At 38.9% G+C, this 13,757-nt stretch overlaps 1 protein-coding gene across 1 annotated transcript in view; it reads left to right on the top strand.

Annotated features, from left to right (window-relative positions):
- LOC117824574 (nesprin-2) overlaps positions 1–13,757 on the top strand; it is a 113,859-nt gene that overhangs the window by 51,659 nt on the left and 48,443 nt on the right. Inside the window, 21 exon segments of the mRNA XM_034700107.1 lie at positions 9–159; positions 417–560; positions 660–794; positions 1,412–1,594; positions 1,715–1,852; positions 2,055–2,240; positions 2,321–2,443; positions 3,463–3,645; positions 4,019–4,066; positions 5,595–5,699; positions 6,276–6,353; positions 6,660–7,082; positions 7,783–7,886; positions 7,979–8,129; positions 8,571–8,657; positions 9,759–9,914; positions 10,030–10,230; positions 10,797–10,889; positions 11,862–12,047; positions 12,278–12,448; positions 12,588–12,719. Coding sequence (XP_034555998.1) covers positions 9–159; positions 417–560; positions 660–794; positions 1,412–1,594; positions 1,715–1,852; positions 2,055–2,240; positions 2,321–2,443; positions 3,463–3,645; positions 4,019–4,066; positions 5,595–5,699; positions 6,276–6,353; positions 6,660–7,082; positions 7,783–7,886; positions 7,979–8,129; positions 8,571–8,657; positions 9,759–9,914; positions 10,030–10,230; positions 10,797–10,889; positions 11,862–12,047; positions 12,278–12,448; positions 12,588–12,719 — 3,178 coding nt within the window.

The following is a 13,757-nucleotide window of genomic DNA, read 5'->3' as shown; positions in this document are numbered from 1 at the left end:
TTTCACAGCTTGAAGGAGAGAAACCTGCAGGTGGTGGCTGCAGCTCAGGCAGAGGAGAAAGAGAGGCAGCAAGTCCAAGAGGAGATAGAAGAGGTGGAGCAACATGTGATGGCCATTCTTACCTCACTGAAGGTTTCTTCAAATCCTCTCAAACAACAGGTAGACTTTTCTTTTATGCTTTATGGGCTTCAAATTGAAGCTTTTTACAGTGCTAATAAAAACATACATATTTTTTGACTGCTAAATGCTGCTTATTACTACACACTGTGCCTTTAAATGTACATCATACTAAACTTGTGAGGGGCTGATTTAAGCTGCTTTAACTGTAAAATAAGTTAATTGTCTTGTCTTGTCAAGTTTCCTTCTTTAGTCAGTGCATTTTTTGCTTTTTTACCCGTTTATCTCCAAACTGACAGGAGCTCAGAAAGGACTTGTCCACCCAGAAGGCCAAACTGAAGCGCATCACAGACAGAGTGCAGAGCCGGTATGGTGAGATACCAGCTGACATCAGCAGAATGCTCCAAGGAGTCCAGCTTTCTCTTCAAGGAGAAGAGGAGAAGGTAACTGGAAACAAGAATCAGAATATCTATGATGTTATATACATTTTTGCCATTTTTCTCAACTAATATTTTCTATTTCTACATCATCTGGTCTCTCAGCAGCTCATGAAGATGAGCATCCCAGTTCAGAAGCTGAACCGTCAGGTGGTGGAGTTGGGTTCTGGTCTGGAGAAAGTCAAAATGTTACTGGAGAAGAAGAGTCCGACAGTTACTGAAGCCCAAAGTCTACTCAAGGTTTGTCTGATTCTTCTTTTAAAGTTGGTGTGTGCATGAAATCCACACCTGTTGCACAGGCTTGCAAGCTCTGACATGTTTCTTTATTTCACTTTAACTTACATACCTTTAAAACCAACCACATTTACCAACTGATGAAATAATTCACATTTTGGCTTTGAGTATTTGTTATGGCTAAATTTGAGGTTAAGAGGGTATAAAGATTAAAAAAACACTACAATGTCCTTCCTAGCTCAACATGTCTCAACACTTGCAATGTTCCAACTGGAACAACAAACTGAAAGAACCATGATTGTTTCTACTGTCACCTTATTTCTTTAGAGACTAATGTGTGTAATCTAAATACGTCAGAGTGCCCAGATTAAGTCCCTACGGGGTTATTTACACCTCTCCCTCACATCTCTTATTTTCTATGTTCATGTTAATCTGTATTATTTGTGTACATGTAAACAACTATACTAAACTAAACTAAACTAGACTTGACTTGACCTGACTTGACTTGATTTGATTTGATTTGACTAAACTAAACTTAACAAAACATAAAATAACTTAACTAAACTAAACTAAACTAAACTAGACTAAACATAAAACATAAAGCCTCTCTGTTTGTTGTCCAGCGTATGTGGGACGAGTTGGATGCGTGGCACAGCCGTCTTATGATCCTGGACTGCGAGGTGCAGGATCTAGCAGAGGAGCATCCAGATCAAGCCCACTTACTGATGGACCAGCTCAACCAACCGCTGCAGCTCTACCAGAACACGGCCCAGATGGTCGAGCAACGCACCGCCTTCCTCAGCAAGGTCAGGACTACTTGTTTAAATATTCACGCAGATATGTTGAATGCTGCAAATTGAATCATGGTTTGATTTATAATTGTACAAAGACTTTCACAATCAGTTGATCAAACTTTGATTCCTCAGATCCCCAGCTGTCTTCAGGAGTTTGAGGACATTGTACTCAGCGCCACCTGCTGGTTGGACGAGGCCCAGTCATGGCTCAGTGCTCCCTGTTCATTCGCATCAGCCAGAAGTCTGCAGAATCATGCAAACTCGCTGCAGGTCAGTGATGCTTGGGTGCAGTGAACATACAAAAATAGGCTCTTGAAGACAGATGATAACACTATAACATAGATGAAGTGTTCTTTTATTTATCATATCTGCACTACAAGTCTGTGTTAGCCTAATATACATGACTTACATATACCATGGTATCTACAAACCTTTTCAGTAAATGAGTTTATCTTTAAATCCTGTACTACAGCTCGTCCTCGATGACTCTGAGAGGATCAGGTGCGCCCTGCAGGACTTTAGACCAGTCCTTGATGAGATCTCTGCTGTGTGCGACATGAAAACCCAGGAAGAGAAGCTGGGCCATAATGACCAACAGGTCCACAAAATGCAAAGCAAGGTCCTGGAGCCACTGGAGCAGCTTCTGCAGTCTGTAGGGGTGAGACATCTTTTTGTGTAAATAATGCCACATTTGAAAGTCGGTCTTCTGGAAAAGGTTGTTGATGATTTTCTTCACAGGCGGTGGAGGAATCTGAAATAGAGCTGAAGACAATGGAGAAGAATGTGCAGAAGATCAGAGCCATATTATCCTCCATGGACAACACAGACATCAGTCTGACAGAGCATCTGCAAAACAGACAGGTAATGTAACTAGCACTACAAAAACAGAGCATGCCAATGGTGGCACGAGGTTAAGAATATGAACTATTTACAGTCAGGAAATTATAGAGAGGCATCTAATGAATTTAGCAGGTAGGTTTTAACCTTATGGTATGTAGATGGGTCTACATAAAGTTGTAAACCTGTCATCAGTGACCTTAACTGTCTAAATCATTATGGAAAAAAAATCATCAGAGAGTTTTGCTTCCCCAAGAAGCCACTTGAAGAGGATTTCTTGACTTCTGCAACATGAAATTTAATCATTTGTAATCTTTCTTTTTTTGGGCTGCATTGCTGCATTTTAGGAGTGCAATACCAGATAACCACCTCATCCTCTTTATCAGCTGACCAATCATCCTCTCATTTGGCCGTCTCTTTAAGCTGCAAGATTTCCTATCTCTGCTGCTGCTGCCCTGCTACAGCACTGTGTCAAACTTTCAATCTTACCTCCTCCCCAGCATCCACCTGTAGTCTCCAGTGGGAGTCAGTGCTATCTCATTACTCCTCAATTTCTGCATTTAATTTCAATCTGTGAGGAGTAATGAGGATTAAGAGCCCAGACGCCAAACACAAATACCGTGCTGCTGCATTAATAAACTTTAGGCTTAGAATAACGTGAGTTGTCTGAGATGATCTCAAGTAAATTAAACCTTAGCTCCAGTGCATATGAGAGTTTCCTGAATAATATTTTACAGCAGATGCAAAAGGAAAACAGTTCTTGTGAGCAAATAATGATGCAGGATATCTTTTTGTATGTTTTTAATCATTATTATCAAGACATAATTAGTAGTAAGATTTTTATGCTTCTGGATTTAAATGCATGAAGGGTATCACTAAAAGAACAAAAATAGGAGCAATCATTCATAGATGTACTTCAAGTCCTCTGTTTTTTCTGCCTTTTTAAGTTTAAAGGTAAAAATTTTAACATCATAACTCTCGTCACATCAGAGGTTTAATACGACAGCCAACTTGTGACATTCAAACTATTTTCCATCCTGAAGGTGATCCTGGCCAACGTGCAGTCAATGCAGAGGACACTGGAGGAGATGGAGAGATGCAAAGGAGATCTGCAGCTTCCAAAGGGAGCAGAGGAGAGCCTGCTCGTCTTCTCCAGAGCCAGGCTGCTGCTGCAGCAGCTGAAGGAGCTGGAGCAGCTCACCCAGCAACAAAGTATACTGCTGGAGGTACAAGATGAAGTCTGACTGTTACTGCATGCAGACTAAATACCTGATGTGACATGACCATTTTCACACGAGCTAAATCTGATACAGTTTGTTGAGCTGAATAAGTGCAACACTGTGAAAGTATCAAGGATGGGTTTTTTGAGCAACAGAAAAAAAAGTCACAAATTGATATGTGTGTTACATTCCTTTACAGAATGAACTCAAGGTTGCTCTGTATCTTCGTCAGTGAAACCAGTGCGTTAATCTTTTTTTCAGCCATTGTCATGTCCTCATAACACAGTGGCACAAAGAAATACAATGTTCTGCAGATGAGATTTAATCATACTTCACATTGTTTGATTCTCTTCTTGTTCTGTCCTTTTCACTTCAATAGGACAAGATTACAGAGGAGGATGACGGCTCACAATTAAGTGTGATCGAGGTAATAGTAATCACAATGATTATACAGTGTAATGTAGCCAATGTACACAATAACAGTAGCGTGACGTGTGGACTATGTTTGAATTTAACCAATTAAACCCTGTCTGACTAACTATTTCATGCTAACAATTTGTAGCAGTCCTCCGCTTGTTAGTTAAGCTGTATAGAGAAATTCAATGTCTCCAACTGCTTTTTGGATTTTGAAAGCTGTATTTCGAGTGAGGAGCAGCAGGTGCATTTTATGAATTTCTTCAAGGGATTCACCTTGGTAATAATTTATGAGGGATTGGTTAAACATTCCCAACAGTTTTGCCTCCAAATTTCATCAATGTTTGTTACACAGGGCTGTGAGGGCTCAAGCTAAAATGTGGAGTTTGTTTTCCTCACTCATCTTTACGGTGGCCCTGAGAGCTCACAGCACTGCAACTTAAGAAAACACACGCAAAAAGACAAAACACAAGCAAATTAAGAAAACATCTTCATCAATTTGACAACACATGCACAGCATTTAGAAAACATGCTGCAAAGACCACAACACAACACATTAGAAAAACTTGCTGCAAAGACCACAACACAACACATTAGAAAAACTTGCTGCAAAGACCACAACACAACACATTAGAAAAACTTGCTGCAAAGACCACAACACAACACATTAGAAAAACTTGCTGCAAATAGAGCGCAACACAACAGAAGTGTTTCCAGAGGACACTTAAAAGTGATGCACACGTCTGGACAAGCTTGTTGTTGCCGCAAATTTTGAGTCACAGCCCTATTAAGATTCTCTTACTGTCAGTGGTGTTGGAAAATGAGATAAAAAAGTAAGTGTTTTTGATTTATTTTAACATTGTGATCGCATGATTCAGCCTATTGCAGTGATCTGCTGTTAAACTACAAGCGTGTCCGGACTTGTGCATCACTTTTAAATGTCCTCTGGAAACACTTCTGTTGTGTTGTGGCCTTTGCAATTCGTTTTCTAAATACTGCGCATGTGTTGTCAAATTGATAAAGACGTTTTTTTAATTCGCTTGTGTTTTGTCATTTTGCATGTGTTTTCTTAAGTTGCAGTGCTGTGAGCGCTCAGGGCCACCGTATCTTTCTGTAAAAACCCAACGACTAAAACTTTCTATGTGTAGGTTTAGCAAGCAATACAGAAATATTGACCAGACTCTGTTTAGCTTCTAAATGTCTGTGGAACCACTTTCAGGACACTTTTCAGATTGCAACAGATGAAATCATCAGTTTGCATAGAATAAATCTTGTGTCTCAAATGAGATTGTTTGCTCATCAGTTTTCCACACATAACAGAGACTAGTCTTCCTTTGTGAAGCCTATTTCTTGTTATTTATCACAGTTTTTAACTGTGAAATGCTTCTTAAGCATGTCAAAAGCATGTCAGATCAAATTTGTCAAGTTCCACAGAAAACTAAAAGAGACGTGATGATAAAAACGGATAACTTACATTAATTAATTTATCAGTCAGTTTTTCATCAATTCACACTTTGATCATTCACCTCTATCACTAAAAGCAGGAGGCTTTTGAGTTGTCTAACTCAGAGGAAGAGGAGGATGAGGAGAACAAGAGTTGTCACTCATGGTCGTCCTCTGACACACTAACAAGCAGTATTCCAGAGGTAAATCTAAACAACATTCACAGCTCAGGAAAGCATGGTTCTGGGCTCCTCTTTGTTTTGAGTTTCCCTTCAAATTCATTTTTTAAATTGAAATTATGTTACTTTCAGCTCTTTATTTAAAATTCCAAAACTTTTTACCCATAAGACTGGACAAGGAAGTCTTAGATATACTTTCAGTTTACTAAAATACTTCTATCTTTTAAAAGTGAAACTCAAAATTTCTAAGGCTTCTTCTTCTCCTCCTTTTTCCCTCTTCTGTTCATATTTTAATTCACTAAATGATTTTCAACATTAATAGTTCTGCTTTTTCTTGCGCTGTGAATGATCCCTGCAGTTTGTTGCATGTATGAATGAAGCTGTGTCTCACAGGCTGTCCTGCTTCCTTATAAATACAATCTCTTCCCCTGTCAGAGGCAGCTGCTTGAAATGTGTTCCCCCTCAGAAACCTGTCCTTTCACACACACACACACACACCAACACACTCAGATGACCACACACAATGAAATGACATCTGTATGTGTGCGTGCATGTGTATGCATAGATTTAATTTATATCTTAATCTGATTCATGTGTCAGGACCCAGAGGAGACACAAGGCGCCTCAGACGTGCAAAGAAAGGATAACACTGAAACTGAGCCACTGAAAGAAGTTAAGGTAAATTATTTTTTATTATTTATTGAGAAATCAAACTTGTTGAAAAGAATTAAGGACATTTTCTCCTTTTATTTTGAATCCTAAGATTAAAATTCTTAGCCATATTTTTTTTATGTCCTTTCGTTTATTGTTATTTTTAAAGATAACCAAAGTTATTCTTATAAACAAATATGGAAGTTGAAGTAATTGTGCACACAAAGTTACTAATTTTGTGTCTACCCTAGTCATTATTTACAGTCCTTTTCTAGAAATCAGTAATTTAAAGGAATATAATCTCATCTCTTCTGTTTCCTCGTCCCTTTTTAGAAACAGGAGAGTCTAACTGGTCAGATTTCTCCTGAAGTTGAGATGAACTCAAAAGCTGCTGAAACAGATCTTTTATCTGTAAAGTCTGAGCTCAGTTCAAAAGACTCTGCATCCGATAAAGTTGATTCTGGATTAATAACTATGGATTCCAATGCTGCTGAGGGAGCACTTGGTCCTGAAAATGTGACGACTGAGTCTCTTGTCACTGTGGCTGAAGAGGAGGTTACCGCTGCCGTCGCCACGCTGGACCAACAAGGATCCCCAAAACACCAAACACCAAACACAGACTACGAAACAGAGCTGCCTCAGGCAGAAGCTGCAGTGGAGGACATGCAAGTGATTCCTGCAGGACCTGACAGAAAAGCATCCGAGGACTTTAACAACGCAGGAAAAAAACAGTCCACAGATTCCCCTCAAGATATGGTAAGTGATGAGAAAGAAAAGAGATTATCTGTAGAATACATCCTCCAACTTTTGTTAAAACTCAGCTTCTTTTGTAAGGAGAAAAGACTAACTGAAGCGGCTAAGATTGAAAGGTGCCGCAGAGACTTCAATGGGATCGTGTTTTTGACGTGTCTTGCCATAAATCAAAATTAAAGTCCAAGGAAAGTTTTCTATTTATTAACAAAACGCAAAAAAAAATCAATATCTATCAAGATCTAAATAAACAATGATAATTACAATGATGGTGGCGGTCAACAAAAAATATTCAACCCCACTCACCCTCTTTGTATGCCTCCCGCCACACAACTGAATAGGTACTTAAAGGTAAACCACACCCATGAACCCAAAACCAGAGATGAAGTCAACTATAAATAGTAAAAGTAAAAATAATAATGATTAACAAATAAGACATGCAAATCAACATTATGGCTCTTACACTAACTCTTTAGTGACTTCCAGCGCTGAACTAAAGAGGAAGCTGAAAGATTGATTCTAATGCTATTTCTGTTAAATGCCTGCCGATTAAAGCTGCTGTGAGGAGTTTTTAGCTGGTAATAAAATTGAACAAAATCAAGCAATTAAACCCTGGGCATGAATAATGTCTGATGCATTGTTTCCTGTCTGTAGAATCAACAAAGATGATACTAATGTGTTTTGGGCATTTCCCTCCTCTCTCCAGGATCCTCTGACAGTGTTGAATGAGCAGAGTGAAGTCAACTCCACTCAGAGGAGGTTTCAGGAGGAGTCCCAACAATTTGAGGAATCGTCCAAAGTGCAGATGAGGTAAAAAAACATAGTGAGGTCTGTCCACAGTAATGACATGCACTTTACATCCCTGACACTCAGATATATAATGTGTATTCTTTGGTTCCTAGCTTGGCTGGACAACAAGAAGAAGAGGACACCGAGCAGCTGAGGTGGAGTCGACTTTACAACCAGATCTCTCAAAAGCTGACCACTCTGAAAAAAGTGAAGGAGAAGCATCAGGCTCCGATCAGTTCAAAGGATGGAGTGACTCATGAAAAGGTAACAATACAGGAGAATAATCAGATTTTAGGATGATTCAGAGTTTTATTTTTTTAAGCTGAGTGCTGGAGGAGAAATGATGAGGAGGATGATTGATGAAGAGCAAAAAAAGACAGAAGCAGAATTTTTTCGAATAAGTGGATACAAGAGAAACAATTCAATTGATACATCTGTTTCCAGGGCAACAGTAGACTTCAGTAATCAGGTAGCACAATAAAGGAGGAGTAGAAAGAAATGATTTAGTCCTATGCTCTTCTCTTACATTATGAGTTATAAAGTTCATATTTTCAACAGTAAAATATACAGCTTGTGTTTTTTCTAACGTAAAAAATGCATTAGGCATTCTCAGAATGTAAGTGAATGCAGCAGTAGTTTAATGTCTTCCCTTAACTGTGAACTCAAACAACTGCTGGAGAGACTAATATCCTTTCTTTGTCTTAGAACCCAGTCAGAGGGATGTCTCCAGGATCTGCTCCTGCTGTCCTCCATCAGACAAACGAGTCCATCTCTGCACTGAGACAACTCTCTGTACGTACCCAACAAGTGTGACCCGAGTTGTGATCACGTTTTTTTAGATGCAGATATTATCTCTTGTTAGACATACACTACATTTTCAAAGTGTCCTAGAAATTGTCCACTAACATGGATCTATGTTACCTTAAACAATATTGTAAAGAAATTCTGTGGTGGTTTGGATTGGGACTGATGATACTTTCAGATAGCAAACATTGCACTAATAGCTAGACATGTTTAAGGAGAAAACTGGCTATATACTGTACATTTAGCAATATGTAGGGCGGGGGTGTCAAACATACAGCCCGCAGGCCAAAACCGGCCCGCCAGAGGTTCCAATCCGGCCCGTGGAATGACTTTGCAAAGTGAAAAAATTACAGAGAAGACATTAACTGCAACTTTTCAATAAAAGTAACTACTATTTTAAATTTGTCCTCTGGGGGTTGCATAAAATCATAGTGCTGATGGAGTGCACCTGAACAGCACTTTTTTTCAATGACTTTTTTCTCTGAAAGTGAGAAAGTAGATTACTTGCTGTTTGCATAATCCTGTTGAGATTCATAAAGACTTTTTAGATCACTATAAGATGATCCACTAACTACTAACACTAGCACTACACCCCTGCATACAACACTGTCCAGCAAGCAAACTGTTCATGCTGGAGCGGAGGGGTCCAGAATAGTCAACTTTAACGTCTTCATTATTATAATCTATCTGTTCTTTCGCAGCAAACATTTCACTCTGTGTGTCAGGTGACTGAGTAACCTGTGTGTTTGGTGTGTTTGCAGCAGGTTTCAGGGCTTAAAGAGTAAAATATTCTGCCCACTTTGAGACTCATCAAGGCAAAAAATACAACAGTTGTTTTTGTAGAAAGATAGTTCATTAAATGTGAACATTTTCAGAATGTACTTGTACTGTTTTGCACTAAAACAAAAGGGACAATTTAGGGTTGTTATTATTTATAGGTTATCATGTTATGATTTTACTGGTCCGGCCCACTTCAGATCAACTTGGGCTGTAACTGGCCCCTTAACTGAAATGAGTTTGACGCCCCTGATGTAGGGTCTGTAATTGCAAGGACTTTTCTCTTATCAAGGCCAATATTGCATTCCTCAGGTGAGTTCTGCAGCAGGTTCAGATCCAGGGGTGAAGAAGGAGTTGTATGAGGCAGCGCGGAAGGTCCTCCTCAGTCTTGATGCCCTGACTGACCTTCTGTTGACCCCTGGTGTCTCTAGTGAAGATGATCCCCATCTAAGACTAATACAACATGAGGTGACTGACCTTAATGCTACAAAGAACACATACACTGTCTATTAAAGCTGAACATGTTGGTGTGTTTGGAGGATGTGTTTCAGTAAACTCAACCTCTCCCAACAATCTCTTTCAGTGTGTGTCAGCTGAGCTGGTGACTGTGTCTGAGATGTTGAGTAAAGTGGAATCAGACAGCATACCGGTGCTTTCCAGTGAAGAACCAGAAGCTCTCCACTGTCTGACTTCTCTTCAGGACTGTCTTCACACAGTCCAGCTGGTCTTCACCTCTTCGAAAAGCCAGCTCATTGAACAACTGGGCATCACCCACCCACACCAGGTTTGGGACAAAAAGCAGTCTTACAGTTTGGCGTTTTCCAGAAATGCAGTAACTTCCCGCAAACTCTAGAGACAGAAGCGATACCCCCATTAAAAAATGTGAACGTTATTATTATTTTTTTAAACATAAGTGCAATCATTTGGATACAATACATCTTATAATTTAAATGAATATGTCCATTGCCTTACAATTGGGGGTGTAAATTAAGGCATGTACATTTCCTAGTATACCTTATTTACAAACTTTGTAATGTAATTTTTTTAACTTGTTTTTTCCCTTATATGCTACCTTATAAGTATATATATTTGTCCCTAATTTTCAGAGGAAAATAATGTAGTTTCTATTCAACACATAGATACACCTGCCACTTACTTTGCAGATTTACATTCAACCCACATAACAATCAGGGCCGGTTGGTTGAGGCCTGAAATTAACGTGTTCTTTTTTTTTTTTCATGGCATTTCACTTTATCCCTATTTGCCCACTTTGCTTTGACCCTGATGTCCAGAATCTGTATGCTTGTTATCCACTGCTCTAACTCAAAATTTGTGCTTCTTGTCTCATAGGAGCTTCCCTCGAATCAGCTGTTTATTCTAGACGAGTCTGAACTGGGAAGAAGGGACATATTCCCAAGCATTGAGGATGCTCCTAATGTGGAGGTAAGAAGTGATCTGCAGCTTTTTTTATGTTTGTTTGTGCACATCTGTGTACATTAGTGTACGCTGGTAAAAAGTCTTGGTTAAGGACTATGTAGTTCAATTAACACCAGAATGATACGACACTACAAAAAAGGTTGGTTTCGAAGCTAAATAAAGGAGGGGAAAGTGAAAAAAGTGAAATATTTGCTTCGGAATAGAAGAAACATGAAAAAAGTGAAAATGTTGCTTCTCAAACAGAAAAATGAAGAAGGGGGAATTTTTACTTATGTCAAAGAGAAAAATTAAAAAGGGAACTTTTTGCTTCCGAAGCCAAAACATGATAAAGTGAAAATTTTGCTTCTATCACAGAGGAAAATGAAGAAAGTGAAAATGTTGCTTCCAATGTGGAGAAAAATGTTAACAGTGGAAATGTTGCTTCTGAAACTGAAAAAATGTTAAAGTTGCTTATGACACAGCGAAAAATTTGAAAAGTGAAAGTTTTGCTTCTGAAGTGAAAAACATGAAAAAAGTGAAAATTTAAAAAACAGAGAAGTTACAGTGCTCCATATTGTCAATAAAAACATATGGCCTTTTAAAATCAGTGGGTAATAAGAACCAGGAAAAAAATAATGATGGAATAGAATTAAATATTAAAAAACAAGATAGAATCAAAATAAATTCATAAAACACTGTAAAACTGCAGATTATAGTTTCCAATATAAAATAAAGAAAATGTAAGTGCAGAAGAGAATCAACTAATAAAAGGTGAGTTTGGAGAGTTGATATCAAAACATTTCAATGGACAGATTTTCTGTAATGAATTCTGGACAACATTTTAGTTCTCCTAGAAAAAGAAAAGTCAAAATTACTAACTGCACCTTTAACAGAAACAAAAAAAAAACACCAGGTCGTATTAGAGATTACATTTGAAGTTACAACAATATCAAAGCTTTGAAGTGTTTCCTTAAACTTTGTGTTCCCTGCCTCTTTCAGCAGTGTGTGCTCGGCAGACATCTGAGGGAGGGTCCAGGGGAAAAAGTCAGACTACAGCAAGCCTCCCGGTCCTTGCTTCAGGGGACGACTCGCCTCCTGGTGCTGGGTGAAGAATGCATCACTGAGAGGCAGATGAACCAGGTCCACAACCGCAGCCAACTTCAAGCTGTCCTCTGCAGACATAAGGTATCTCACTGCACTTTCAACAAGCGGTTCAACAGGCAGGGAAAGACAAGATTTATGCTAGGTAAAGTCCCGAGAGTGTAGAGAGGCCTCGTGATGCCTTTCAAAGAGAGGTCCAGAGTTATAAAAACCTCAGAGAGTCAGAATTTGTGTTTCTTTTCCAAGTAATTCAAATATATTTCGGCATAAGTTACATTCAGAGTTCATGTGACTCTTGTCTCTCGTTGATCCAGAAGCTCCTGCAGGTCCTCAGATCTCAGTCGGCCTTTGTGCAGCACTTGTTCCGGCGTGAGCCAAAAGCGCTCGAGTGTCAAGAGGGTGAGCGGGTCCAGCTGGAAGTCAGAGCCAAAGCTTTGCAGCAACAGGCTCTGGAACACCAAGTGGCTTCTCAAAGGAGGATCCAGGTTTGTAGTGCACATTTGCTGAGGGCCATGTGAGCTCATACATAAACAGAAGAGGAATAATTTCTGGTATTGAGTGGTTGTGCTCACATATCAAATGTTATTTACCAAAATGTGGGGTTTGTGGCTGTGCACGCTGCAGGAGTGGACGCAGTGGGAGGATAATTGCGGTCGACTTGGCAGGCTGTTGGATGATGTTGAAGCCTTCATCAGCAGTGAGGAACCGGAGGGAGATGATGAGAAGTCGGTACAGGATCGACTTGGGCTTTGCCAGGTAAATCCTCCGCACAGTGCACGTGATCTAACTTTCGTTGTCTCATCAGACTGTTTCCTGCTCATCTCACTCGGTCTGAGTTTGAGTTTATTTCTCTTCTCAGCTTTATAGATCTCTTTTAATCATCCAGACGCTTCAGTTCAGGTTTCAAGCCAGTATGCAGGATATTTTTCACATTTTAATTTAGCTTATATTACATCTTATTGCTTCTTTACTTTTAAAACTTTGTATGGCAATATTGACCCCAAGTGTAGAAATCTAAGTCTCTGCTCCAGCTGTTATGAGCTTGTTTTCAGCGTCTTTGCAAAATTATTTGAAGGGGAAAAACTCATTTAGAGCACTTTTTGAAGGGCTGATATTTTCGTAGATTTGTGTTAATGTTTGAGATACTGTATCTAATAACAAAATAGGTGACCATTTCTATGAGTGGATTGGCTATCGTGTATTGTAAGAGCATTAAAGAGAAATGACAGTGCTGTAATTAACTCTTTATAAATGTTTCAGTAGAGCTGCAAAAACAACTTGATAATCTCAGTTTATTAATTATGAATATGTGCCAAATAAATTACAGCAGATTGAACTGATCTGATTAAAGTAGTTAGTGCAGCAGTACCTCAGTCTAAAGGGACAAAGCTTGGGAACTGGAGGGTGTCGTTAAGGTCCAGGACAAACATTTCTTTCTGTCTTTTAGAGTTTCTTTTTTTAAATTGTGGCTTACAATCAATGGTTTATGATGGTCTCATGTTTCTTTCAATATTGTCCTTCTTGTTTTCCTTTTAAAAACCAATCGCACTTCTGGTGCTTGGCTATCCTATATTACATGACCATATACACACACATCACCTGGTGTAAACCTATCAACTCTTTCAAAATAAAAGCATAAATACTGAGATATTTTTAAACAATATTACGAATGTATCCTTTATCTTCTTATTGTATAACAAAAATTACATGAATGATTAAATGGAAAATAATCAAACAATATAAAAGATAGATAGATAGATCTTTATTTGTCCTTAATAAAGAGATTTGTTGTCA

The sequence above is a fragment of the Notolabrus celidotus genome, chromosome 13 (assembly GCF_009762535.1).
Source record: "Notolabrus celidotus isolate fNotCel1 chromosome 13, fNotCel1.pri, whole genome shotgun sequence".
Taxonomy (NCBI): Eukaryota; Metazoa; Chordata; class Actinopteri; order Labriformes; family Labridae; genus Notolabrus; species Notolabrus celidotus.
Note: the sequence above shows the minus strand (reverse complement) of the source record. Positions and strands in the feature narration are given on the sequence as shown.